This window comes from Aspergillus caelatus, assembly GCF_009193585.1.
Source record: "Aspergillus caelatus strain CBS 763.97 unplaced genomic scaffold BDV27scaffold_106, whole genome shotgun sequence".
Taxonomy (NCBI): domain Eukaryota; kingdom Fungi; phylum Ascomycota; class Eurotiomycetes; order Eurotiales; family Aspergillaceae; genus Aspergillus; species Aspergillus caelatus.
The window spans coordinates 79,020-106,602 of record NW_022475369.1 but is presented as its reverse complement, the minus strand read 5'-3'; the positions used below and the strand labels follow the sequence as shown (position 1 = coordinate 106,602).

Sequence of the window (27,583 nt, the reverse complement as noted above, 5' to 3'; positions counted from 1 at the left end):
AACAGGATTTTAGGATTTATTCTTAAAAAAACTACCATAGGATAATACTACCTATCGTTCAAGGATGACTTTCGGATTTGTTGGGAGGGATATTTCACCCTGATAGGGACATATATATGCATAGTATATCCGTATAAAGTACGACTATGGCGGTTAAGCCGAACGAATCAACTTAGGCAGTTACTCCAGAATGGGTACCTTGTTCATCGTTGACTCACCACTCGAGCTATCCTTGGAAGAGCTCCAAAACATACTTGCAGAATACAGGGTGCAGACTCCACTCATTCGCCTCATTTTTCGACACCGTTGTGCCTTCGTCCGCCGATGGCGTCCATCCATGGAACCTGAGCGTTATTTACCGGGGGCGACTAATCACTCCGAAAGGTCCCTTTTTGGGGATCCATCATCCATACCCTCTTACCGCCATACCCCAGGTCTTGCGACCGCGCTAATCGGGAGAGATCGACGCGCGGCACCTCCTCAGTAGGTAAACCTGTGTCATCATTGTAAATTACCGTATCCCGGTTGCATCATCCTCCGCTGCCCTTGCCTGCTTGAGGGATCGACCTATTAAGCCCCAGCTGCTATCTTACACCTGCTCCCATCCTCCTCCTCTTCTCCAACTCCTCATCCATCCATCCTTCTTCCTCCTTCTTCCTTTTAACCTCCCCCCCCCAACTCAGCATCAATCCATCCTTCCATCTTTTCTTTCTTTTATCTTCATCTCGATTTGTATTCTTTTCTCTTAGAACCCTCCCTTCCCCCCTTCTGTACGTTGTGTTAAGACTTCGCTCCTGTTGCCCATCATGAGAGGCATTCTCAGCCTTTTCCTGCTGCCACTCCTGGCAGCAGCCTCCCCCGTTGCCGTTGACTCCATCCACAACGGAGCGGCTCCCATTCTTTCGGCCTCAAATGCCAAAGAAGTTCCAGACTCTTACATCGTCGTCTTCAAGAAGCATGTTTCCTCTGAAACGGCTGCTGCTCATCACACCTGGGTGCAGGACATCCACGACTCGATGACTGGACACATCGACCTGAAGAAGCGCTCTCTTTTTGGGTTCAGTGATGACCTCTACCTCGGTCTCAAGAACACCTTCGATATTGCCGGGTCCCTGGTGGGTTACTCGGGACATTTCCATGAGGATGTGATCGAGCAGGTCCGGAGACATCCTGATGTAGGTTACCCCCTCGGCCTAACCGTTTCTTGAAGAGCTATTTATCTGACTTTGTTTTCAAGGTTGAATACATTGAGAAAGACACCGAAGTCCACACCATGGAGGAGACAACCGAGAAGAATGCTCCCTGGGGCTTGGCTCGTATTTCTCACCGTGACAGCCTCTCATTCGGCACCTTCAACAAGTACCTGTATGCGTCAGAAGGCGGTGAGGGTGTCGATGCTTATACTATTGACACTGGTATCAACATCGAGCATGTTGATTTCGAGGATCGTGCACACTGGGGAAAGACCATCCCTAACAATGATGAGGATGAGGATGGCAATGGACACGGAACTCACTGCTCCGGAACCATCGCTGGTAAGAAGTACGGTGTTGCCAAGAAGGCCAACATCTATGCCGTCAAGGTCTTGAGGTCCAGCGGTTCTGGCACTATGTCCGATGTCGTTCTGGGTGTCGAATGGGCCGTCCAATCCCATCTTAAGAAGGCTAAAGACGCCAAAGACGGCAAGGTCAAGGGCTTCAAGGGCAGCGTTGCCAACATGAGTCTTGGAGGTGGCAAGTCGAAGACCCTGGAGGACGCTGTCAATGCTGGTGTCGAGGCTGGTCTTCACTTCGCCGTTGCTGCTGGTAACGACAATGCCGACGCCTGCAACTACTCCCCTGCTGCCGCTGAGAATGCCATCACTGTCGGTGCCTCGACCCTTCAGGATGAGCGTGCTTACTTCTCCAACTACGGAAAGTGCACTGACATCTTTGCTCCGGGTCTTAACATTCTCTCCACCTGGACTGGCAGCAAGCACGCTGTCAACACCATCTCCGGAACCTCCATGGCTTCTCCTCACATTGCTGGTCTGCTGGCCTACTTCGTTTCTCTGCAGCCTGCCCAGGACTCCGCCTTCGCTGTCGATGAGCTTACTCCTGCCAAGCTCAAGAAGGATCTCATCTCCATCGCCACCCAGGGCGCCCTTACTGATATCCCGTCTGACACCCCCAACGTAAGTCCCATTGTCCATTTTGGTATAATGAAAAACGAAGATGCTAACTGTTGTATTCCAGCTTCTCGCCTGGAACGGTGGTGGTACCAACAACTACACCCAGATCGTCGCCAAGGGTGGATACAAGGCCGGCAGTAACAACATTAAGGACCGCTTTGACGGACTGGTCAACAAGGCCGAGAAGTTGCTCGCTGAGGAGCTTGGAGCTATCTACAGTGAGATCCAGGATGCTGTTGTTGCATAGATGCAAGACAAGACTCATTTAGAGAGACATAACTAGTTTCGTTTATGGCAGGGTATGGGAATTGGCTAACCGAACACTGGCGCTGGTATTGGTTTGCTGCTTTTTTTGGTATCACGGAGAAGCTGATGCATTGACTGCATTGAGTACATTATCCTGACACGGTTTATTTAGTCTTTATTATTATAGTATACATGTCCACAACAATGTTTGACATCCTATCTAGAGATACATGTGCTTGCTTTTGAACAGACTGCCAAATTGATTATATGACTGTTCTCCATGGATGATCGTGGCTTGGTTTTGAAGGTTGCCGTAAAGACAAATGTTGGCCACCAATTAGGTAGGAGCCTCGTTGCACATAGCCAGGTTGCGCTCATCAGTGAAGGAGATCGATATATCCATGAAACTTACCCATATGTTGTGGGAGGTCGTCTCATTCTAAATCGTATCTATCACTCTAGTGACCTTAAAAGAGGCATGCTAACTGGCCATCGCACAGCTCCACACCGGGTTCAACCCAACCACTGCACGAGATTGAATGCTCTTCAGCAGGCTATCATAGTTTCTCATCTTCTACCGTACTTTCAGGTTCTAATGAGAAGACGGGCTAGGGAGGCAGATGACCCGGCAGCGCCTAGAAGAACTGTATGGCTAGTACCGATATTATATTTAATTAATTGCTTAGGGTGTTTCACCACCATTAAGAGCAAATCAATAAACCTTTACTTTACCTATGCTACCTAAGCTTATGGCATCAAGATATTCTACGTACGTAAGAGATCGTCATTATCTAGAAACCGTTCACGATTTATATATATATTTGTATTGTTCATGCGGAACAAGCAAGAATTAGCTATACCAGGCCAAAAAAAAAAAAAAAAAAAAACCTACTAAAAATTAAAACTAACAATAAATAAATACAAAAGGGAGAGAGTCTAGTGATGTTTATCTTGACGTCCATCTCTGTATATTCATGGACAAGAGTTTCACTTACTCTGTAGTTTGGCTGTCATATAACTGAATGACGGGGGTGTATGTAACAGTACAAATGGGGGCCATGTGGGCAACCACACCCGATGGGCGGTCTTTTCAGTTTCTGGTCCGGAAATGAAACGTTCCATGGGAGAAATTTAGATGATGCTTTTGAGTGAGTGAATTACGGAGTACGATTGCTGGTGATGAGTGATTGCCACAATCATCAGTTCGGGTTGAGGCGTTCAACATCTACGGTACGTTTAGTCACATGAATCTGGGCATCTTGGCCTGGTATGCTGATTTTCGCAAGAGATCCACCCGGTGCCAGGTATGCTACATTTTCTCAGTGGACTGGCTCGGTCTTCTTTTCCTCTTTCAGAGGTGGTTTCGCTGATGGAGCTCTTATTCTTGGCCCTGATTCACCCCCGACTTACTCCACGGGGCTAAACTACATGGGGATTCTGGGACAACTTTCCAGGATCTTATGAACAGATTGTTTGAAGGGGATGGATGCTATGGTAGATACCTATGTCCAGAAATGCTAGAGCTCAGCCGTCCCTGCGCCCACGCTATGCCATGAACTAACGCCTGCGAAGTCCTTACGCCAAAACTTCAAAATAAAGGAGAGACCCACGAAAAAAAAAAAAAAAAAAAACCATAAAAGAGAAGGACGAGATCAAGCCCGCCCCTTCTTCTCCTCGTCATCCTCTTCCTCATCACTGCCAGTGTCTTGATCGTCAAAGTCCATGTCTTCGTCCGAGTCGCTCCCTCCGAACACGTCATCGTCTGCATCGCTCTCCGCCCAGAAATCCGAATCGTCCTTCTCTACGGGCTTAACTGTTGCCGGTTGGTGGGTCGGCATGACGAAGCCTTCGGGGATGTCTTGCTTCGAGATCTCGACGTCCTTCCGAACGCGCGACTTGTATTCCTCAGGTTCCTTCCGCAGCGTCACGCCGGCGTCGACGTTGGCGGGGGACGATACTTCCGCGTCGTCTAGTAACGAGAGGATGGAGATTAAGACGGATTCAACACGTTGAGCAGGGGACCATCGCTCCGAGGCCAGCTCGCCCGACATTTCATCTTCGCCTGGTGCGTGGAGAATCGAGATGCAGAGTTTCCCATCAGGATAGATGTTGGGGTGGTATAGAGGGCGTCGAAAGGCGAACTCTATGGGTGAAGATGCCGAGTCAGTCGTTGTTACAATTCCTGAGCCGTGGGTTGACGGTGCTGCTTACCTGGGGGCGAAAAAGGATAGTTTTTGGGAAATTTCATGGACGCCTTAAAATAACCGCCGTAGTACAAGGAGTCGGGGTTGAGGACGATTAAGCCGATAGTCCACCTGAAGATATCCTCGTTTTCGAGCTGGCAGAAAGAAGACTGTTAGCTAAGGCCAGTCGCACGAAGTGTAGGACCCTGGTAAGTCTTACCTCGATATTGACCCATGGCTCCTTGGCGAGGGTCTTGTATTCGTTCATCAAGATACGTTCGGCCATAGTGAGCGGCGGCGGCGGAGGCGGAGGAGGAGGAGGAGGCGGCGAAAGAAGGATAGGCTGTCGGCGACTAAGGAATGGCAGTGGGACTATTCTTGAGGGTTGGAGACACCAGATGACTGTAGAGGCGTAGGGTTACTAGGGTATCCCCAGTGCAGGATGATGTTCTGTCAATGGGCGGGACGATCGTTCTGTGAGGCGATAAGATTCCGCCCTTTTTCAACGTTTGCACACTAGTCTGGGCGTGGCAATCCCCACGGAAAGTTCCGGAGTGGCGCTATGGAACAATTGGGACTTTTCTGTGGGTTCCTGTACCCGCTCAGGGGAGGGAAAAAAATTGAAAAAAAAAAAAAAAATAAAAAAGTCAAATCAAATAATGGAGGAAGAATTTCTTTGGTGTTAGATGCGTTGCATTACTAACTCCGGTGTTGTTACTTGTTGCTCGTGAGTTTCGAGCCACTTTTTCTTACTTGCCCTTTCACCTGGGTTGTTCTCCACTTTGTCTATTGGTAGTGTTCCTCCCAAAACCTATCTATGAGAAATAGGCCACTACCATCTAGTCTAGTCTACTAATAGGCCAGTCGCCTGCGTTCCTGGGGACCTGGGCAGGTACCTCGACATCACTGCATTTCATTGGTGTACAGGATCAACATCACCCGAGGAGCAAAAAGGTGGAGAGGTATTCCTTTCAAGTGGGGTTTTCACCTACGCCCGGTTCGCTTGAAGCCGACGGAGTCGCAGCTGTCCATACTCTAAGGGATCTAGTACGAGCGAAGTTATCCCGCCTATCTCGGAGATAGAGATACGAATTACCCAATTTGGGAGTCGGGGAAGAAGTTTTTGAGTCAGAGCTCTCTTTCAATCCTTCCTGCAGGTTACATTGCCATCAAGTGACTCACCACCGTAATCTATCCCTACCGACGCTTGGTCCGTTGCTGATGACACTGAAGAACGAAATGACGAATCTTATAGGTAGGACGATACTCCATACTCAGAAAAATCGCCAGTAGCTTGACATCTCTTTTGGAAAAATTGAACAAAAAGGTAACCCAAGCTGCCTGGGACTGAAGGTGTGACATATATGCACCGTATTCATTATGCAAAGTAGTATGCAGGAAAAAAGCACAGACATTGACTCTCTACTAGTTCCAAGGTCCAACCCTGCTAGCCAGTATGGAGGTATGTACATACATAGTACTACCTATCTAGAGTTTAAGTTATAGATATGGAGAGAGGAGAGAAAACAGGGCAATCTTATACGAAGAAGAATAAATTACAAATAAATATACTAGCGCACACTAGAGATAGCTTGATATTTTCCTGAGTTATATACTAATACCATGAATTGACCTTAGGAAGGGTAGAAGCGGTGATATCATAGGTTAATACGGGCTGTCATGGGAGCAGCTGCAGCCATCAGATAATAATTTCGAGCCGATCGTGTTCAAGTTTCTCACGCAAACTCTGTCACCAATAGGCTGAGATCTCCTTCCCCCCTCCTTCTTCCGCCAGCCGTCAATTTCAGTTAAAAAGAAAAGAGAAAAAAGAAGTGACTCGAACATCATCAATTAATTAATACCCGCCGGTTCTGGGTTCTGGATCCCTCGCACCAGGCGGTGGGGAACGTACTAACAGTAGTAGCCTAGGGAATCCACCCTTGTTAAGTTCTCTCCCTCCCCGTCCCACTTCTTCCTAACTGCTCTCTTCTTGGCCTTACTCTCTGTCCTTCCGTCATCCGTCGTTTTCCCTTCCCTTCCATCTTTTCTTTTCAGATGAGCTTGGGTTCACCTTGATTTATCTACCCACTCCATTGTCACTGACGAAACTTCGTAGGGCTCCTTGGTGCCCTCGCAATTCGTCATCTCTTGTCAATTGCCTTCTTGTCTTTCGTTCGCTTTTCTTCCGATTGCCATGCTAGACTTGTCTGGCAACACAACCTCCGCAGACTGCCAATAACGCGAGTGGCTGTTGCATAGCCTATCGTCCTGTCGTCCTCCTCCAAGCGGGTCTCTGTCGCCAGGACCTGAACGCGAGGCGGATGATTTGCCCGGGTCTCTCAATTTTACAGTGATTTTTTTTATCGTCCGCCTGTCAGAAATGTCGCCGGAATGCCATGGCCCCATTTGGGCCATCGATGACGTTTCCCGTTGCTTTCAGCGCAAGTATGATCGGCACCCTTCCCAATTTACCTTCTAGATGTGATTGAAGACTCGTATACTCACCATCGTCAATCGCAGTTATCTACAAGTAATTTTGCCACTTACCGCATGTGGGCTCTCGCTCTTATTCATCGTACTTCGCATCTCCTATCGTTATTTAGTGTCTCGAAAAGGTGTCTCGTATAAGATCCTCGTGGATAATGCTGCGGAAACTGGTGCCCAAGTGGCCGAGGAGCATGGAGAAGAAACGGATCGGATGTTATCCAAGGCCGCGGAAGAGGAATTGTTACAATTTGAAGTCGATCGTCCCCGAGGCGAAATCGCTCTGATAACGCTCGAAGTAGTTGCGCTTCTGGGAGAAGTGGCCGTCTTCATCGCGGTGCTGTGGACAAATACCTGGGGCGACAGCGGTAAACTCTCTGCTATAGCGAAGCTAGTTTCGTGGAGTTATATCCTATTTTTGACATTGGTTCGCTTGCTTCTCTCTACTCTGGACTTGCATCTGCTGCCCAGGATTTGGAATCATACCGCTTGTCTGTACGGGCTTCAGTGGTTGTTCAATATTCTTGTGTTCCGGTCCGCCGTCATTCATCCCGTCTCAAGGCGTGCTACAATCTTCACTGCGGTGGAGTTTTCTCTATCTACACTTCTCCTTCTCATTGCAGTGACTACGCGCAGAGGAAATAAGGCCGTATTAGTTCCACACGAGGATGGTATCCAGCCAGCGAGACATCCAACTGCCAGCTTGATCTCCTTAGCAACCTTTTCCTGGCTAGATTCCCTCATTTTAAAAGGTTACAGACAAGCTCTGGAGCTCGACGACGTTTGGAATTTGACCTCATCCCAAAAAGCAGCAACCGTGCTGGAAGACTTTCGCCGACGGCAGTATAAGGGCTCATTGGTTTGGAGACTTGGTCGTTATTTTTGGCCTACGCTCTTGTGGCAAGGTTCATGGACGATTTTCTCATGCCTTTTTACCTACTTACCTACTCTGCTCCTCAAGGCAATCTTGGAATATGTGGAGGATCCAAGGTCAACCACTGCGAATGCCGCTTGGCTGTTTGCCATCATGTTGTTCTGCTCGGGAGCTATTCAGGGTGTTGCGGACGGACAGGCTCTCTGGATAGGGCGCAAGCTAGGCGTGAAACTTCGCGCCATTATTATCGGCGAGATCTACGCCAAAGCTCTGAGGCGTAAGGCGGGAGCCTCTGGAGATGCGGGCAAGAAAAAACCCGAAGAAACTCCTCCCAATAGTAAGAAGAAGAGGGCCTTTACCTTCGGCCGAAAGAAAAAGAAGGCCACAACGACAGATCCCGAGTCAGAAGGGCAGAACGCGAAGGAATCTGGAGACGACGATGCTCACTCGGCCAATACCGGTAACATCATCAACTTGATGGCTATTGACTCCTTCAAGGTCAGCGAGGTGGGTGCTTACCTTCATTTCCTGTGGGCTAGCGTGCCGGTGCAGATCACTATCGCCGTCACCCTTCTCTACCGGCTTCTTGGGTTCAGCTCTTTCGCTGGCATTGTCATCATGGTTTTCATGTTGCCGGTGAACCTGTTCATCGCGAAGCAATTTACAAAGGTCCAAAACCAGATCTTGGCTTCAACCGACGCTCGCATACACGCCACCAATGAGATTCTGCAGAACATCAGGATCATCAAGTATTTCGCATGGGAGCAGCGCTTTGAGGATACCGTCAACGAGAAACGCAAGGCGGAACTCAAGGCTTTACGCTACCGCTACATTATCTGGTCCACGGCAGCAACCGTCTGGTACGGAACACCACTTATTATCACCTTCGCTTCCTTTTTCCTGTACACCGTTGTTGAAGGGAAGAAGCTGACACCGTCGATTGCCTTCCCGGCCCTGTCGATGTTCTCCTTGCTTCGTATTCCGTTGGATCAGTTGGCCGATATGGTGGCTCACGTCCAAGAATCAAAGGTCTCTCTGGACCGTGTGGATAAATTCCTCAATGAGGAGGAAACTCAGAAATACAGCCAGTTGGAAGATAGCAACCCTGCTGGACAGCCACCTAGGATTGCGCTGGAGAATGCCACACTTACTTGGGGAAGCTCCAAAGGCCAATATAAAGATGACCCGCAGAGTGATACTGCAGACGCATTCCGCTTGATTAATATCGATGTATCATTCCGGACTGGCAAGTTGAATATCATTACTGGAGCTACAGGCTCTGGCAAGACATCTCTTCTGATGGCACTCTTGGGAGAAATGAAACTCCTGGACGGTAGTGTTCATTTACCCGGTGGAACCTCTAGCCGGACAGAACTTCCGGTCGACCCACAGACAGGTCTTATGGAGAGTGTGGCGTACTGTGCGCAGGAAGCGTGGCTAGTCAATGATACCGTCAAGGGAAATATTGTTTTTGCCTCACCTTGGGATCAGCGTCGCTACAATGCTGTGGTAAAGGCCTGCGCTCTGGAACGAGACTTCAGTATCCTCGATGCCGGTGATCAGACTATCGTAGGAGAGAAGGGTATCAGTCTTTCAGGAGGACAAAAGCAGAGAATATCCCTCGCCCGTGCCATCTACAGCAGGGCCCGCCACCTCTTGTTGGACGACTGTCTGAGTGCCGTAGATTCCCACACAGCCAAGCACATTTTCCGAGAGGCTCTCCTAGGACCGTTGATGTTTGACCGAACCTGCGTGCTTGTTACCCACAACATCGCTCTGACTGTCCCGCAAGCGGAGCATGTCATCGTCCTGGACAACGGTAAAGTGACCGCCCAGGGACATCCGGACAAGGTAGCAGCGTCCGGAGTGCTCGGCGATGAGCTTCTCAAGTCACGACCCACATCTAGATCTAGCTCTCAACGTCCTTCTCGAATGCCGACCGATCTCGGAGACCGCCATGAGGACGAGCCGCATGCCACTAACGGTGGAATCACCAACGGCTCGGCCGGAAAAGGCCAAAAACAAGAGGAGGCACGACCTAAATTGGTGGAAGGAAAGGCTACTGGTAGTATCAAGTGGTCAACCATCAAAATGTACCTTCTATCTATGGGCTCATGGTACTACTGGACGGGCGCCTTGTGTGTTTTCTGCTTGCAGCAACTGGGATCTGTATCGACGAATATTTGGATCAGACAGTGGGCCAACTCCTATCATACCGAGGATCTCGGAACAGACGATGTGGGAGACTACGCTGCCATAACGAGTTTCAAGATCCCGTCATTCAATGCTGGGGGTGTCCCACGAACCTCCACACAGAGTGCCCCCCACTTTGGTACGCGGGCTGCCACGGGGACCTACGGCGATGTTAATGTTGCCTACTATCTCGGTGTATATGCGATTCTTGGATTGTTTTACATCATGATTTCCTTGGTCAGAGAGGGTGTTCTGTTCTGGGGCTCCCTGCATGCATCCAATCAGATCCACAAGCGTCTTTTGAAAGCCGTGATGCATGCTAAGTTCAAGTTTTTCGACTCGACACCTCTTGGTCAATTGATGAACAGGTTTTCCAAGGATGTTGAAGCTGTCGACCAAGAAGTTGCTCCGGTGGCCATCGGTATGCTTCATTGTCTTGCCACTGTGGTGATGATTGTGGCTCTGATTTCCGTGATAATGCCCGGTTTCTTGATTGCGGCTGTGTTTATTACGTTGGTCTACTTTGCACTGGGAGCTGTGTACTTGAATGCCTCTCGTGATCTCAAGCGACTAGAGTCTGTGCAAAGAAGTCCTCTGTATCAGCAGTTTGGCGAGACCCTTAATGGGATTGTCACTATTCGTGCCTACGGCGACGGGCCTAGGTTTATTGTGGATAATCATCGGCGCATCAACGACTACAACCGGCCGCACATTTATCTCTGGGCCAGTAATCGCTGGCTTGCCCTTCGCGTTGACTGGTGTGGTGCCTTGGTCTCCTTCTTTACTGCTGTCTTTGTCCTGCTCAGTATCGGAAAGATTGACGCCGGCGCTGCTGGTCTTGCGTTGACATACGCAGTTACATTCACGGAGAACGTTCTCTGGTTGGTCCGTCTCTATTCCGAGGTTCAACAGAACATGAACTCGGTCGAACGAGTGAAGGAGTATCTCGAGGTAGAGCAAGAGGCGGCGGCGGTTATTCCGGACTCGAGGCCGCCAGCCCACTGGCCTAGCGGCGGAGCCGTTGAATTTACCAACTACACTACACGCTACCGACCGGACCTTGATCCTGTCCTTCGTAACGTTTCCTTCACTGTGCAACCGGGTGAAAAGGTCGGCATCGTGGGCCGCACGGGTGCGGGCAAGAGCTCATTGGCCCTGGCTCTCTTCCGTGGACTTGAAGCTGAGAAGGGACGTATAGTCATTGATGATGTAGATATTGGCTCTATTGGGCTCCGCGACCTGCGAGAGTCTATCACGATTGTGCCTCAAGACCCGACTCTTTTCACAGGCACCATCCGGAGCAACCTCGACCCATTCAATCTCTTTACGGATGAGGAAATTTTCACGGCGCTCCGCCGGGTTCACTTGATCGGCTCTGGAACATCAGGAACCGCAACTCCTGTGGCAAATAGTGCAGAACCCATCGCGACGGCGAATGGCACTGTTGTTCTTGACAATAAGAACGTCTTCCTCAACCTGGAGACACCGATTTCGGAGTCTGGATCTAATCTGTCCCAAGGGCAGAGGCAGCTTATGTGTCTCGCCCGTGCCCTTCTGAAGGACCCCAAGGTACTGATGATGGATGAAGCGACGGCTTCCATTGACTATAATACCGATGCCAGAATCCAAGAGACGCTACGTGAACTCCGAGACAGCACGATCATCACGATTGCGCACCGCTTGCAAACCATCATTGACTACGACAAGGTGCTGGTGCTCGACCATGGCCGTGTGGTGGAGTACGACCATCCGTGGACGCTCATCAACCGGGAAGATGGTGTGTTCCGAGGCATGTGCGACAACAGTGGGAACATGGAGACCCTTCTGGATGGTGCCAAGAAGGCCTGGGAGCATAAACGGCTTGTGGATGACTCATAGACTTTACAAATAGCTTCTGTTCTGCATATTTATTTTTCCTGACCCTTTGTCAATCTTCATCCGAGCGAAGACCAAAAGCTTTCTAGGCTCAGGGTATTATTCTGTATTGTTAATTATATTGGGCGTATAAAGGAATGTGCTCTTGAGTTAATATAATAGTTTGATCTACGTTAGAGTTTCTAGTTCCTAATACCTGGTGTTGACGATAGAACGATAAATAGTATATCGCAATGTATAACTTGATGACAATCTATGGATATTGCCCCGTCTTTCGGGCGTGGAAGAGTATGTGGAAGCATGACCGTCGTCGAGAGTCGTTCTACGCTACCCACTGGTTGAATTGGGGGAGGGGGGCTTTTTTTCAATCATCATTCCTATGATTAGTAACGCAAATCAAGATCTTGTTCAAACAAACATAAAAAAGTCTGTTAGTGGGAGGCGGAACTCTCGGATGTGATGTAGTGGAAAACACGGATTACACTTTTTTTTCATCGCCAGGAGAATGGAGTTTTAGGGCATGTCCACGAGGAGTGACTCTTTTGGATATATGGATATATATGGCTTCCGTGTATTAGCACAGCCTTTTTAAAATACTCTTGTCAGGGAGTAGAAGTTGTTGTAGAAGTCGTAGTCGGAGTAGTCCTACTTGTAGTAGAAATAGTAGAAATAGTCCAAGAAAAGTAGAGTCGTGAATCATGATCTACAAACAAGATGGGCGGCTAAACCCGATCACGCCTAGCTCCACCTACTTTAATTCCGATAGGATCCGCGACTCCAAACAGTCGATCAACCACCAGCAGCAGCAGCCGCTGCTGCTGCTGCAAGACCGGAGCTTTGCGGATATACCAATTCCGCCAGTCTCTATCGCTGGAGCCTAGCGAAAACACTCATTTAATGATATCACCGGTGCCACTGAATTCATCCTGACATAAATTTTCACTGCCGTATGACCGGCGACGCCGCGTAAGTCCCGGCTGCCGAACCATGAACCGTGGCGTCTCGTCTAGCAAAAAGACTTCATCTTGCAAAGTCAATTACAGCGGACGTTGGCTATTAAAGGTGGAACAAACTTCCAACAGGAATTGTCTGGATGTCGTGATGCAAATGGACGGCGATAAACTTCTGCGCCTCTTGGGTGTGGAGCTGGGGGGCAGAGCCCAAAATAGGCCATTTCATCATATGGTTACATTGATAGGTCAGTGATTCTAGATCGACGTCGGCTGCCTGAATCTATAAGAGTGGCCAGTGGTGTTTGTTCACGTTCCTCTACTTCGGAAATCTTTAATAAACCTGTGCTTGCGTGTTTGGTTTAACAGGTTATACAGACACCCACTGCGTCCCCAGTGCAACAAATTTGTATCAATAAAACCGCTCGACTGGAATTATAAGTCACATAATCATGCGTATCTTTTCTGCCTTAAGCAGCCTCCTTCTGGCTGGAGCTGCCCTCGCCCAGAGCTCCGACTGCGCGCCCAAGTCCGGTGATGTCCAGACTGTTCAGTTCGCCTGGGCTCTCCAGTATCTGTCCGAACGGTTCTGGTCGTCTCAACCTCTCAACCAGACCTTCCTGAACAATGCCACCAACGCCTCCAGCGCTAACTATGAACCCAACTTCAAGGGCATCACACGCGAGAACCGTCTGGGCGTCCGTGCTGTGCAGCAGATTGGCAAGGGCCTTTCCAACTTCACCGCTCCTCGTTGCAACTTCACCATCCCACAAGCCCAAGATGCCAACAGCTTCCTCAAGAATGCTTTACAGGTTGAGCAGACCGTCGCTGGTGGCCTTATTGGCCTGGCCGCCTACACCCAATCCCCCGAGGTCTCCTTCCTCCTAGCTCGTCTGGCTGCCCAGCACAGTGCGCAAGCCGCCTACCTCGGCTCTGAGCAGAACTCCACTATCTTCCCCTCGAACAGCACCTCTTTGATCCCCGCCTACACCCCCGACCAGCTCCTCAAGACCGGCAACCAGACCGGCCAGCTGGGTACCTACCTCAGCCAGTGCGTGACTGCGCCCGCCGGCCCCTGCGGCCAGAAGGTCAACATTGGCCCCCTGGTTGCAACCCTGAACTCCACTAGCACTGGCGGTGGCAGTTCTAGCTCTGCATCCCCCTCCAGCACCGCTACGGAGACGTCGTCTGCCGCCACCGCGACTAGCACGTCAACAGCTAGGAGCAGGAAGTACTTCTAAGCTTCGGATCGAAGAATTCAGGGTATATCGACAAGTCAACCGTGACAATCCGCCAAAGATATGCTTCGCAACTTTAGGGTTGGTAAGAAAGATTGAGTGATACTTATGATGACCACAATTCATGTATCAACCACGTTCTGTAATCATCTAATTTATGTTCCAATGTGTGTGGGGGTAATATAATGCGTCAGGTTTGGATGGATTCTGTGTTATAGTTGGTTTATATAATAGTTTATAGTTTCTGGATCTATAGGTCAGAGAATCAATATGTTTATTATGAGAGATGGCTACTTGTTCTAAACCTAGGCTTAATCGTTGTTAACCAATTGGCCAACCCAACGTAACTGAATGACATAGTAGATCGTGTACCTTATGATAAATGGACATATTTTATAGCAAGATGGTTGACTTTTTAAACCTTCGGGTCATGGGGCTCTTGGAACGCGGATAGCTTCACAAACTATTTCCGGAGAAGCCTTTTTTGACGTCTAATGTACAATGCCAGGATTGTTACCCAATGTGTCTAAGAGAAAATGATTATAGGGTAAGTGTCTTTTACTTTATTGAAAAATAATAGTTTACTGAACAATTCAGTGGTATCTAATGTTGATTGTTAATAGTTCGGGTTTGTCGAATACTAAAGCTCGGGATTAACATAGGGCCCGAATGAAGCTTGGGGAGTAAATGTTCGTTCACCATTTGCCTCAACTCAACCGGATAATACAAAGCGCTGAAAGTATTTAAAGCCATCAATATCACCCTGTTATCTCAAAATGTACTATCTTCATAGCCCATCTACCCTTGACAAACGATCTGATTAACAAAATGATTCTCTCGAAAGGACCACGAACATCTGGCTCAATAATATCCGCACTTATTAAACCTCACCCACATCTGCGTAACCTGACAACCCCCCGGATCCTCTTCACAAGGGGCATGAAGCTTGGGATCAGTATCCCGCAAGAGAATTGCCGTCGAGCAATGGACCGTATGCTCGGGATCGAGAACATCATCATCCAAGGGCTTCTGACTTTGAAAAGCAGCATGGAATTTCCGCCACGAGTATGAACAATGATACATATGCCAGGACCACGAGCCCCAGGCGCCGAGGTAATCGCCCCGCTTCCACTTCTCCTCCGGGAGCTCCTCCGCGCTCCGCGTCTGATTGTTCGGGTAGAAGTGCCATTCGTAGCTGGTGAGGAAGTCGTCTACTAATCTGGCATTATAGCACTCGGGTCGTTGCCATGCCCAGGACATTGGGTCGAAGATGCAGCCGAGCGATCGGGCTTCTTTGATCGAATTTCCGCAGTGGCCGAATTCGGCGCCCGTTGGATTGGTTTTCCCACCGGGGGTCGGTGGTGCAGTGGTCGCGAGTGGTTGAGGTTGTGCTTGGACTTGCTGGAGGAGCGCGTCTAGTCGGCCCAGGTTGGTTGAGCAGATAGTGGCGAGGGTGATTCCTAGGAGCAATGATAAAATGGCAGGAATGTAAGGGATCGAAGAGTGGCATACTCGCAACTTGACCCGGGGATGAAGTGTATCGAGCTCGGAGGAATTAGAGTGTGTCTCGTTTAGAAGTGATCTATATTGCTCTTTATCTGTTGGTGTCTATAATGAAGTGTTAGGCCGGGGCTTTACTTCTTCTGTGGGCTTGGAGTTTGTGTTTTACCATTCTGTTTGTGCCGGTATGGGTTCTCCTCCACGGGGTCCTGAGAAAGTGAGATAAGTGTAGTCCAGAGAGCCAATATAGAATGAGGCTTTCCCCTCTGCTGATTGCATAAATCCCTGCAATGGCGTCTTTGGACCCTTTTCTTTGTTTCCCAACCTTATTGGTCTACAGAAACCAAAAAAAGGGGGGGGGAGGAGAAGGGGTATACGTAGTCCTACTGCCATTTAGGGTTACATTGATGATGAGCCATTTATCCAGCACCGTCTTCGATCAGTGTTTTTAAATACTCACTTTTCTCTCAGAAACAATACTCTCTGTATCCCAACCCAATCCCACCCAACGTGCATAAGCATGTCATCCTGGAAAACCGAACGGTGTAGTGTCGCCGATGCCCCCGCTTTAGCCGACAATAATATGTCAGCATTCTGGGAAGACCCAACATGGATCCTTCTGTGGCCCAAGGAAATCACCCTGGATTATCTGATCTCCCAATGCGCAAAGCGATACCCCAAGATCCTGCTGAGCTCTCGCCAGAACACCCGTCACATGAAGGCTGTCGATCCAATGACGGGCGATTTGGTCGGATATGCGCGGTGGATTTTACCGGATAGCCACCTTGTTGCGGAAGATGGGACTCCGCAGTGGGGGGAGGCGCAGATTCCGGACGTGAGTGAGGAGAAGAAAATACGATTCCAGGCATTAGCGGAGTCGGCGTGGTGGAGTGGGAGAACCGATATGCATTCCATCGATGATCTGAATGATGAGGTTATGCATCGGATACTGGTGCAGAGGCCATATATGAGTAAGTTTGGGGGTAGTAGTAGGAGTAGTAGCAGTAGCAGGAGTTCTTGTTGGGCAATTCGTCGAGAGTGGCTGATTGTTGCTTATAGAGCTTGACTATTTGGCGGTTCATCCTAAGAATAAAGGTAAAGGCATTGCGACGGCTCTTGTTGCTAGCGGTGTTAGGGCGGCAGAAACAATCGGCCTGCCGATTGTTACGATGTCATATAAGGCTGGTCGTGGGGTGTACGCACGTTTGGGGTTCAAGGAGGTGGATCGAGTCATTCAGGATGACTCGCAATATGGCGGTGCTGGTGAATATGGGGCGTACTTTATGATACGGGATATCGGCAACTGAAGTAAATGCTTGAACACAACCTATGTACATACTGGGTTTGATGAGAGTACTGTATTTCTTTCATTACTCGCTACCTTCGTTTACTAATCTCATATAATTCTGCGGGAGACTTGTCTTTTAAACGCATGCGGTATGGAATATCAGGTGAATTGATCAAAGCTATCAGGAGTAACTCAGGTTGGTACTGGAGATTCGGTTCATGGATAAGGTGTTGCTCATATTTCGGAGGCTACTACCAGACAATATGGAGGACAAAGGATGATATAAAGTGACATCAGGGGAATCAGGTCTCTCCTCTCAGCCGGTTGGTGCACCACTATCTCTCATAGAAGAGCTCATTTACTCTTCTTCCTCAGGGACATCATAGGTTGCATATTTTTCTTTGGAGCGTTTGTCAGGGACATCGTACACAGCATACTTCTCCTTGGATCGTTTTTCCGGCACATCATAGACAGCATACTTGTCTTTGGATGGCTCGCGGCTACCCAATGTTAGTCACCAGTACTCCCGTCTTGTTTCGCGCTGAGAATATAGCTTAGCTTACACTTCGAGAGAGTTGGCCGGGGCCGGAAGAGCTAGAGCAGAGGCAAGTAGCCCGAGAGTCACAAGTGAAGCTGCAGTGAAACGCATCTTGGAGTAGCCTGAGATTCAAGCTTTGGAAGGAGGATCAATGACAATATTGTCTTGCCTTGTTTGAATAATAGAGATGCTGGTTGGCGGGTAGACGGGTTCTTAAACTTCTCTTTGTGGATAGTCGGATTAGAGTGTCTATTATGGCGAAAGATAGTGAGGGATTTATTTTACCCTGACAGGTTCATATTCACGATGTTTGACTGTCGATGGGCAACCTGTATTGAACGGGTGTAACCAGAAACTGGCCCGGGTACCGCGATTTCCGTAGTAAAATGGAAAAAGCCCTCACCTAATTGCCTTTGCTGGCGTAGCTGCATATACCACATGGGGTAAAACCTGTTGAGGAGAAGGCTCCATGAAGGCCCCCTTCCTGATGTTGTTGTATAACACCGTCACCCCGGTCTTGCGCATCGATCACACACCAATCGATAGAAATCTTGGTCTGGTGAAGTGTGTGATCGCCATGTAAGCATGCATGGTGCAAGAATAGCGCTTACTGTACCGGGCCCATAGGGCCGAGCCCGAGTATCAGGTTCGGACCGTGACCTTAGACTGTCTTGCCTGGGGTTACATTGCATCATTAGTGAGAGCTTACTCGTTCTTGATCACCATCGCTACATTCGAGTTCCATCCCTGCGCCTGGTCTATACGCAGTAACGTCACACACCTCATCTAGTAAGTATAGGGCAATATAGGCTTCTTTCACTGTCACATATTCGCAATACTATACCTCTCGTACGCAATATGTGCATAAACCACGAGACTACATGATTACGCGTCTCTAGGATGGGGTTCATACAAGACTGCCTCACAAAAGAGGGGTAAAGGTTGTAACAGAAATCGAAGGGCCCCATATTCAATCACTGGGATAAACTAGAAGCACTTGGGAGTTTGATCTGTGGAAGACTATGTGTTTTCAGCACGCTCTTCCTCTGTCCTCATAGATTTTAGTTGCAACTCTTGAGTCGTGCACTCCACCCATTGCAAGAATGCCATTTCAGACGAAAGAAGTGGCTTATGATCCTCTAGCCTCCGACGAGAAGAGGTTTTCGCAAAGCTCCGATGGTGTTGAAGACCAGGAAGACGAAATAGGGTTATTAAAGCGTGCCCGCAAAACTCCTTTTCGCTCTTCCTTTTGGGCAAGGGCGGGAGGAAAGGCTGTGGCCGCAGTTAATACTATACTGCTTCTAAGTATTCTTGTTATATTGTTTGTGCCCCGCCGCTATGAGTACCAGTGTTCAGAATTCGAATGTGCCGCGAAAACGTCTTACTACTGTAGGTGGTATCACACACCATGAACAATGGCAAAGGCTAACACAAGTAGCTCCGGTCTTTGAGGACCCCCGAGCGATTGAATATGAATATGTAAGGTTTCAGGGCGCCCTTGAGCATCAAAGTGTCTACAAGGGAACGCCAAATAAGGAACTCGATGAAGCATGGGTGGCCCTTACGCATAGTGAGCTTCCGTGGCCATCTCCTTTTATGAACTACACGAAACTGACATCGCCAGTGAACAATTCCGGAGTGGATGGCAAAGTTCTGGATCGTATTCAAAAGTCGCGTATAGCCGTTAAGTACCCAAAGGAACAAGGGGGTCTGTATGATGTTGGCATCGAGGTTTTCCACCACATGCACTGCTTGGTATGCTGAGGTCAACCTGTGGCTTTATGAGTCACAATGAATGCTGATAATTGACAGAATCTGATACGCCAGTACACGTACAAAGACTACTACCACCGCCCAGAGAACAAACCCAAGTCTTTTACAGACCCGGAAGCTATACTTCGTGCTCACATCGACCACTGTATTGAGATGTTACGGCAGTCTCTGATGTGCCAAGGGGACGTCGGTATAATCACATATAACTGGGTCCACCCCTGGGGTATGTATCCTGACTTTAGTACGGAGCACAAGTGCCGCAAGTTTGACAGAATTGTTGAATGGGCTGATAAGCACGCATTACCGGATGATGACCCGGAACCCGATTCTGAGACTGTTTGGTTATCAGGCCCACCACAGTAAATGAAGTTCGGAGAAGTAGCGCTTTCTTCCACCTATAGGATACGTAAAGGCAACAGGGGTCTCAATGCCGATAATTGCAGGGTTTATGGAGGCTGTTAGAAGCCAGGGGTCGCATGTAACTAAGCCAATACGCTTGGGATAAAGCAAGTATAGTTTCTTTGTGGTTGGTTGACCTAATATTAAGCTGTTCTCTGTTACGGTATCATATTGTAGCTCTTGGTCTGACATTGGGCAAGGTCAGCATTACGTTGAGGAAGATTGCTGAGGTACCTTGGGGCTGCTGCCGTCAATGAACTAAGATAATCGAAGATATTGACGCACGACCTGGCTCTTAGTCGCTTTAGCTCTAGTGCATTCGGCTCCGATGGGTCGCGGACAAGGGCATCAACATGAGTCCCGGCAGCCAGAAGACGTCGAGAGGTCGTAGATCGAAATCACTGAGTCGAAGTCAGCATCTATCTAGCGTTTCCACCAGACATAACCTTTAGGATGGAGGTTGCACTTATTAACTGATTGATAAAAGTTATTTGATCTTCAAGAGCTCATCTAGATAGGGACTGAAACATTGTGAGAACCCTGATAGATTAGGACCTTGATAGATTGATATAGCGCTGAGTGGGGCGAGAAATACCTGCTTTTGGAAGTTAGATTAAAATAGGTGAAGCGGATAACCGGCACTTTGCTACTGTTATACCTTGTGAGTTCTTCAAATGGGACTGGATTTGTAATAACAACTGTTATGGGGGACCACCAGCCGGGATATTGCTCACAGATCGCCTATATAAAGATACCGAGGCGCCGTCTCTCCTCCCACAACTCATATTATCCTCACATAGCATCAGAATTAGCAACATTCGATCATTTCTCCAACTCTCAGTCAAAATGAAGTCCGCCTTCACCCTGTCCGCCCTCGTCTCAGGAGTGCTCGCCGTCGCAGCTCCATTCCAGCTGGTTATCAGCGGCTCCCACTCGCGCACCAACGAGCTCAATGACCGCGCCCTCATCAGCCAAGGCGACGCCTTCATTGTGGCTCCCAAAGGCGAGCATGGCATTAACTTCACCGGTGGTGATGGCACTCTGGGCATCCAGAACGGCGATGTTGGTGAGTTCTTCCTTCTTTCGGACCACATATCGTTCTTCCATACCAGATAGTCGCTAACTATTGAGTCTCAGTCTACGTTGGTACTGACGGCCACGTCGACCTCAAGAGCACCGACGGCGTCGCTGCTGGTGGTTTAACCCAGGGCTTTACTACGGGCAGCAACAATGCCCTTGAGTGGGCTCAGGGCCAGTTCTTCGCCTGCCCTCACGAATCCCTGTTCGCCGCGGGTCCCCCTACCTACATGCTTTATGCCAGCCGCTCCGGTGTTACTCTTCCCACCGACTGCGTTCAGATCAATCTCACTAAGGTCGCTGTCTAACATTTGCTGCGGCTAGTCTTTGAGTAGATGCAGCTGTGGAGCACGATTCGGGTCTATATAGAAAAGTCTAACTGATACATTCGCTTTCAAACTATATTTGTGTGCTTTCTTTCTATATTCACTTTAGAGCTACTGAGAATCTATACGATTACTACGTTACCCAAAAACCCTAAACTGGAGGAACACATAGAATACGAAATGATTAGAAATTGTTCATTGTCAGAGCGTCTGATTTATGATATATCAATACCGAATAGGTCTAAATTGAGTGAGCTTTTGCAGTGACACCTACAGTCAGTAGAGAGAAAATATCTACTACTGATCAACTAGTAATGCCATAGTTCCAGAAAGCCCGTATATATCAAGCTCCGTTCCTTAACTGTTTCAATTTTCTATTAGTCAAGTTCTCATACAGGTTCGATTAACTGACTGAATCACTAATTATCCAACGTCATAATGACCCGGACGTTTTTTTACGCATCAATCGGCTCGGACGGAGGTATAGATTCCTCAGCTACTGCAGAGGGTACAGAGTCTCCGGTCAAAGTGAAAAGCTCATCGTGACTTCCTCCTGGGTAAGGCTCGTGACACCCACCCGGGGGGCAGATTGGCAGGCATCTGCACTCACGACGACACGGATCGCTTCCGCTAACACGATCGCGTACGCAAAATGCACCATGATGCTTACAGAAGTACGTATTTGCCTCGGATGAGCAGTTCAACGCATAATCCCGTTTGGTTAGCTCCTTCAGCGCTTCGTTACTTGGGTTTGGGCTGACAGGTGCTGCTAATGCAAGGCCAGAGAATAGCAAGTTGCCGGTTAAGAAAATTAGCTGTCACTTTAGTTAGATATCAGATAAGGGGGCTAAACTGGCAGATACTTCAGATCAAGGGTGTTCTGCTGGGCTTTGGATAAGCTGTGGTAACGGGAAACGAACCTGGGCCTTCATTTTGGTAGATGGAGCTGACACCAAAGGACTATTTGAATACGTTGGGATTCTGACTTGGAAAGGATGGCATGCTTGAGATATCCTTGGAAGTACAGTGCTCTCTTTATACCTCATCTCAGCTGTTCTTTTGGTTTCTCCTTTCATGATCTCCCCGCTACGAAAGATCCCCTCGGAATTTTGTCGCCTGTAGCTAGGACGTTAGCAATGTAACTGTAGAGTTGTAGGCTTTACCTAATATCATGTCCTATCCAGCGGTTTGGAGACTTGGTGTACAAGGTATAGCGCCGCATATACTTGGCGATGATGTCTCCAACAAATCATAAGCAGAGCTCGACCCACTTCAGAAGCACTTTTCGGACTGGATTCCTGTTGAACCACCAAAATAGGCCATTATTCCTTGTAGATACCAGCATTCATGAAAGATAGCGATTGGACCCAATGGTGGACCCCCATGTGATGTGTGATTCTGTCGATTTCTACCCCCTCTCTCTATCTCTCTCGCTCTCTCACCTTCCTCCTCTCCGTTTGTTCCCTGTTCTCTCCATCTTTTCACCCCTCCCTTTCTCTCATCTCCTGCTGTTATATCTATTATAAAGCTGCAGCTTGGAACACGGCCTCAGTGAAAATGAAGTACATGGTGGATTGGCATCCCGAGCACCGAGTTCCAATAGTGGATGGAAAGTTCAAAAACCCGAATACAGGGGAAATAGAAGAAGCAGGAGCGATTGCCTGTTGCTCCGGCCCTCCCTCAGTACACACAATATGGGTGAACCTTAATCTTGGGTCAAGCTTTCGGATATGTGGTGCCGACTTTTGTGCTACGATCGACGAGGTGCTTCTTGCTATTGCCGAACATGTTAAACAAAAGGCCTATACAATCGAAAGTATCAACGGCAGCCTCTACTCGATGACTGTTGTTTGTTGGACCAGCAAGTCGCAGGGTGAAATGTGCGAGTATTTCAATCAGATGCATCGCGATCTCGGGAAGGATGTGTGGGTATCGCCAGAAGACGAGGCTAAGTTTCGCTCTTTCGTGGAGGAAGAACGAATGAAGGACAACCCGAGGTTTTGAGGGCGTTGCCTATGTATCATTAACACGTGCTTCGCCGATATTGTGGTTGACTCTATTAATAGCTCCACATTTCCCCTGGAGCCTCTTTTGTCTACATAGCAATAATTGATCTCCGACTTTTCCATTACTGCTCCACAACCAAAACGGATCACCATTTATACAAGAGGCAATTAGGGCAACTCACGACAAAACGGGCACTGTAGCTGCAGGAATTTATGGTTCCTTCATCGCGTCATCAACCATTGAAAAGCAAATCTAATGAGAATTGCCCTAATGACCTCCACCACGTTATGATATAGGGCACTCCATTGAATAAAACAAGTATTCACGACCATAGGGTACGGAGAACAGGGGCTTCGCATCCGCCCAGCCGGACTTAAGTCACATAATACGCACGGTCTAATAGTTAAAGAGCCCTTTGGTTAACTAAATATCTGAAACGTAGATAGCAAAGCCTTTAGTATGAGTGCCGGTGATGGGGTGCTGATCTCTATACATTCACAGCAGCAGTGATACTGATCAGATACTCTGGTGTACTGACCCCTCGCCATGCAGAAATGAGGATTGCTGTGGTGAAGGCCAGGTGGCCTACAGAGATGCGTCACCCGATATCAACTCTACACCTGCATAGCTACACATTTTATTAGTTAGGATCAGGTTAATAGAATTTTGATTAATTGAAGGTATCCGGGAGAAATCCACAATCATGGCGTAAACCTTGAGCATGCTCTGCTTGAAAGAGTTCAGGGGAAAGTTACGAAAGAAGTCCCAGCCCTTAGTGATCTCTGCGTTGACATGAACGTCGGAGGCTGCCAGTGAATATCAATATTAACACCCTTAGCACCGAATCCATTCTGTCTTCTATTAAAGACCGCTCGACGTTAAATATAAGCAATAATAAAGGATAGTTAGTAGAAGATTCTCTCAAGTTTTCTACTAAATATAAAATTCTCTATCATACTTGATTACTAGACCTCTCTATTTTAATAAGTATTTATAGCAATCACTGGGTACTTTCTTGATAAAGATTAGAATATTATAAGCCAAACGACCAGACCTCGAACCCGGCCTGGCTATTAGTGCAACTCCAGAATCCCTCGACCGAGGACTTGGCTATCTAGTACATCAAGCAAGTGGCTGACCTTGAGCACAGGTGTGACGCCCGCGTGCTACCTTTTAGACTACTATGTCATACGACAACTCCGCTGCCAAATTGCCAACTAATATCGTGGGACTTGTCAAGGCTATCGCCCTCTACGAGCGCAACATTCCTTTAATCACGGGCCGCGTCCTGATTCAAACCAGTCCATGTGGCGCCTACGATACTCAGGCCATTCTCGATTCCGCGCAGGCTTTTGCCATAGAGTGTAAGTTCACGGGCATTCTTTGAGAGCAATATCACATCAAGATCATAGCTACTGGACCAGGGCTTATCACAGCAAAGAGTCTTCAGTAGAAAAGAATCCTTATCTTAGGCACAGGGGTATTTACCATTGCTCAAGGTACAGGGTACTTCTAGATTAATTAGGTCCATACTTATCAGCCCATGCTACAACAGCATATCCAACTGACAAAATGAGGACCCAAAGTTATGTTCTCTTCCGAACAACTCGGCTTCAGGTACTGAGTGGCAAAGGCTAAAATACTGACATATCTTCTTCTAGGACTAAGGTAGCTGGGCGACCCATCCACCATACCCGTGATCGAGGACTTGGTACTGCAGTATCCATTTGACAAATACTTAGTTCAGATAACACAGGTATACAAGGACCTAAACAAGAAGACTGGGAATTAGCCTCCACTAATCAAGAATACCGGGAAAGCAATCCAGTTATCCTGCATCTAGCTAAATTTAATAGTATAGTCTTTGGTTCGGGACTAATTCAATACATCTTCGCGCCATATCGCGAGGCCATCGCCTCAGCTGAGATTAGCTACCATAATAGATAAATAAACAGTAGGGGCACAGAAATTCACAGTAAAAAAAGCCACTGCGGATATGGTAGCTCTTCCATAGTACTGAATGCTCCAAGTAAGAGCCTTCGCTGCCTTGTTGCTAAATGAGGCTAGATCTTATGTCTTCGAAAGGGTCAGTGTAATCCCAACTTGCAGGCTGAAGCTTACTTTTAAGGACGTCTACCATAAAGGATGTGGCATACATTCCCTCAAGTATGGACGAAGGCGTTGCTCTACCTCTGCGCTCACTGACTATGATTATTGTTTAATGATCAGAGATACATCTTGGATTGAATGCTACTCGTCCTGACCACAATGGAGTGAATTCATGCGTCGGCTATGAGTGCAGTGCAGCTGCTGTTTACCTATCTGACCCTCCACCGAATAGTCCGCTTTTTCTTGATGGTATTACAAGTTTGACTGCCTTCCACCTCCAGTAGTCCCCAAACGAGTCCTAGATTTGGGCTTGAGCTCTTTGAAGAAGTCCACCAAAGCACCTGCTTTCTCGAACCCACAAATTAAACTGATATACCCATCCGGCCTCAACAACACCAACAACCCCTCCTCCTTGCTAATCTCCAGCCGCTCATAAACCCGCCCATGACCTTTATGGTAGCTCTCATCGTCCGCATACACACACCAATAATCCCACCCTTCCTCGTCACTCCAGGGCCGGAAAACTGGGTGTAGGTCTAACAATTCCACATACCCACGCTTCGCGGCATGGATAGTTATGATTTCTAGGCCGGAGCTGGGAGCGAGACTCGAGGCAAGCCATTTACCCAGATGATTATACCGGGAGAAAGCTACCCCCTGCGAGAGATCGCCGGGGAAGACGAGCAGCCGGAAGCGCCCGTCATTGGTGAAACGGTGGTAAGCCTGGATTGGGACGGCGTCGGATTGATTAACTATCTGGAAGTCTGGGAGGCGTTTTCCCGGTGCTAGGTTTGCGGCGCGAGGTTGAGAACTTGCCGACACTGGCCGCACAAGCAGCGACGGCGGATACTGGATGTGAATCCCTGTTGTGAAAGCCTGGCCGGCAAGATATGCATCGAGAAACTCATCATGTGTGATATCCTTCCGGGAAAAGGACTCCAGGTACGCTTTGTCGAAGTCAATGAGTGCCTGTGCGACGGGCCTACGTTCGGACTGGTACGTGGATAAAAGCCCGCGATCAGCCTTCTGCTCTAGTACATAGCGCAGCTTCCATCCGATATTGTATCCATCCTGGATACTAGTGTTCATCCCCTGTCCCGCCTTAGGCGAGTGCGTGTGGACTGCGTCCCCGGCTAGAAAGATACGGCCGTATCGTGCAAACTCGTCGGCGACGCGCTGGCCGACGTTGTACGCGGAGGACCAAGGGATCTGACCAGCCTCGAGAGTGTATGGTGAGAGGATTGCTTGAGCGGCCTCGAGAATTTTCTCAGGCGCGATGTTCTGTGCCTTGACGGATGTGTGCCGGGTGCCGCCGTCCATGCTGATGTATAGCCGGACAAGCTTGTTTTCGCGGGGGACGCCCATGACGGTGCCGACCTTCGAATGCACGACGAAAACCTTGCGGATGTCGGGAAAGTTGGTTTTCGGGACGAGATTCATGACGCCTGTTCAATTGGATTAGATCTGGAACCGAAAGAGACTTCTGCATCTACCTACTCACCCCATGTTGAGTCTGTTAGGTCTCCCGAAAACCCAATCTTGAGATACTTGCGTAGCCAGCTGTGCGCCCCATCCCCTCCCACCACATATTTCGCGCGTATCGTCTCCCGGACCCCAGTCTCTGTGTTTTGTACCGTCAGCGTGCTGGGATATGCCTCGGGATCGTCTAAGCTCGAGAGGTCGGTATGCAAGGCAACAGGCTGTGCATTCCAACTAACCCGGACACTCCCATGTTTATACAAATTCTCCACCATAACGCGCTCAATCTGCCCTAAATCACACAGTCAGTCTATCACCACTTTCCAATCCCCATGTATTTGTCTCGGCCCACCCTGATCAAGCGTAACCTCCCTCGCCTTGCCCAACTCCTCTACACGATCAGGGATCGTCATCGTCCGGCTAATGACTCCGTCCCTCTTTGGATCTGGATGCCACAGCACAATCTCCTCACATGGTTGTGCATCTTTAAGAATTGTATCACCAATTCCGAAGGAGTCCAGTACCTCCATAGAAATGCTTTTCAGCCCATCTGCACGTCCAACCTGCAGCGGGGCCGCCTTGATATCGATTAATCGCACGCGAAGACGGCTCCCGTTGAAGGAGTTGGCCGTGGTTAAGCTGTTGCAAGACCGCACGGGGTTAGCTACCTTCTCACTTCTGAGTTGCTAAAGACGAGGGAAAGCAAGTTAAGACTGACCCTGCTGGCCCCGCGCCAATAATCAAGACATCGACATCATCCGTTGCGGTGGCCATGGTTGCGTTCCTTGTCTATATCCTTCCAAAGGAATTGTACGGTTTTGCTGTCACACGCGGGACAGCTTACAGCTTAAGCTTAATGGATCTATCACGCAAA

The 27,583-nt window shown here is 48.6% G+C and overlaps 11 protein-coding genes across 11 annotated transcripts; 7 read left to right on the top strand and 4 right to left on the bottom strand.

The window, feature by feature from the left end:
- Window positions 1–587: 587 nt before the first annotated feature.
- On the top strand, window positions 588–2,751 carry BDV27DRAFT_129506 (S8 family peptidase). Its single transcript, XM_032067216.1, has 3 exons — window positions 588–1,175; window positions 1,238–2,173; window positions 2,235–2,751. Exons 1-3 carry the CDS (start codon window positions 807–809, stop codon window positions 2,415–2,417), a joined length of 1,488 nt encoding a protein of 495 aa, XP_031926833.1. The 5' UTR covers window positions 588–806; the 3' UTR covers window positions 2,418–2,751.
- Window positions 2,752–4,028: 1,277 nt separating this feature from the next.
- On the bottom strand, window positions 4,029–5,102 carry BDV27DRAFT_129504 (putative ubiquitin conjugating enzyme (UbcC)). Its single transcript, XM_032067215.1, has 3 exons — window positions 4,820–5,102; window positions 4,628–4,754; window positions 4,029–4,559 (listed from the first exon to the last, which is right to left on the bottom strand). The coding sequence occupies exons 1-3, from the start codon at window positions 4,883–4,885 to the stop codon at window positions 4,069–4,071; spliced, it is 684 nt and encodes a 227-aa protein (XP_031926832.1). The 5' UTR covers window positions 4,886–5,102; the 3' UTR covers window positions 4,029–4,068.
- A 1,611-nt stretch (window positions 5,103–6,713) lies between these two features.
- Window positions 6,714–12,204, top strand: BDV27DRAFT_4006 (putative ABC bile acid transporter). Its single transcript, XM_032076544.1, has 2 exons — window positions 6,714–7,044; window positions 7,120–12,204. The coding sequence occupies exons 1-2, from the start codon at window positions 6,980–6,982 to the stop codon at window positions 12,026–12,028; spliced, it is 4,974 nt and encodes a 1,657-aa protein (XP_031926831.1). The 5' UTR covers window positions 6,714–6,979; the 3' UTR covers window positions 12,029–12,204.
- Window positions 12,205–12,825: 621 nt separating this feature from the next.
- Window positions 12,826–14,500, top strand: BDV27DRAFT_129500 (uncharacterized protein). The gene is made up of 2 exons (XM_032067214.1): window positions 12,826–13,223; window positions 13,354–14,500. Exon 2 carries the CDS (start codon window positions 13,428–13,430, stop codon window positions 14,214–14,216), a length of 789 nt encoding a protein of 262 aa, XP_031926830.1. The 5' UTR covers window positions 12,826–13,223; window positions 13,354–13,427; the 3' UTR covers window positions 14,217–14,500.
- A 574-nt stretch (window positions 14,501–15,074) lies between these two features.
- On the bottom strand, window positions 15,075–16,106 carry BDV27DRAFT_158527 (uncharacterized protein; the record flags this gene model as incomplete). The annotated part of the gene is made up of 2 exons (XM_032072706.1): window positions 15,075–15,821; window positions 16,101–16,106. The coding sequence occupies 2 exons, from the start codon at window positions 16,104–16,106 to the stop codon at window positions 15,075–15,077; spliced, it is 753 nt and encodes a 250-aa protein (XP_031926829.1).
- A 127-nt stretch (window positions 16,107–16,233) lies between these two features.
- BDV27DRAFT_145895 (GNAT family N-acetyltransferase) lies at window positions 16,234–17,020 on the top strand (the record flags this gene model as incomplete). Its single annotated transcript, XM_032070478.1, has 2 exons — window positions 16,234–16,684; window positions 16,773–17,020. The coding sequence occupies 2 exons, from the start codon at window positions 16,234–16,236 to the stop codon at window positions 17,018–17,020; spliced, it is 699 nt and encodes a 232-aa protein (XP_031926828.1).
- A 339-nt stretch (window positions 17,021–17,359) lies between these two features.
- BDV27DRAFT_158525 (uncharacterized protein) lies at window positions 17,360–17,650 on the bottom strand (the record flags this gene model as incomplete). Its single annotated transcript, XM_032072705.1, has 2 exons — window positions 17,360–17,501; window positions 17,565–17,650. 2 exons carry the CDS (start codon window positions 17,648–17,650, stop codon window positions 17,360–17,362), a joined length of 228 nt encoding a protein of 75 aa, XP_031926827.1.
- Window positions 17,651–18,642: 992 nt separating this feature from the next.
- BDV27DRAFT_145894 (oxidase ustYa family protein) lies at window positions 18,643–19,675 on the top strand (the record flags this gene model as incomplete). Its single annotated transcript, XM_032070477.1, has 4 exons — window positions 18,643–18,928; window positions 18,978–19,109; window positions 19,164–19,294; window positions 19,352–19,675. The coding sequence occupies 4 exons, from the start codon at window positions 18,643–18,645 to the stop codon at window positions 19,673–19,675; spliced, it is 873 nt and encodes a 290-aa protein (XP_031926826.1).
- An 882-nt stretch (window positions 19,676–20,557) lies between these two features.
- Window positions 20,558–21,096, top strand: BDV27DRAFT_158523 (uncharacterized protein; the record flags this gene model as incomplete). The annotated part of the gene is made up of 2 exons (XM_032072704.1): window positions 20,558–20,777; window positions 20,849–21,096. 2 exons carry the CDS (start codon window positions 20,558–20,560, stop codon window positions 21,094–21,096), a joined length of 468 nt encoding a protein of 155 aa, XP_031926825.1.
- Window positions 21,097–22,671: 1,575 nt separating this feature from the next.
- On the top strand, window positions 22,672–23,118 carry BDV27DRAFT_158522 (uncharacterized protein; the record flags this gene model as incomplete). Its single annotated transcript, XM_032072703.1, has 1 exon — window positions 22,672–23,118. One exon carries the CDS (start codon window positions 22,672–22,674, stop codon window positions 23,116–23,118), a length of 447 nt encoding a protein of 148 aa, XP_031926824.1.
- A 2,364-nt stretch (window positions 23,119–25,482) lies between these two features.
- Window positions 25,483–27,483, bottom strand: fmpF (phenol 2-monooxygenase fsqG; the record flags this gene model as incomplete). Its single annotated transcript, XM_032070476.1, has 4 exons — window positions 25,483–26,675; window positions 26,732–27,001; window positions 27,182–27,348; window positions 27,428–27,483. 4 exons carry the CDS (start codon window positions 27,481–27,483, stop codon window positions 25,483–25,485), a joined length of 1,686 nt encoding a protein of 561 aa, XP_031926823.1.
- Between the last annotated feature and the right edge of the window lie 100 nt (window positions 27,484–27,583).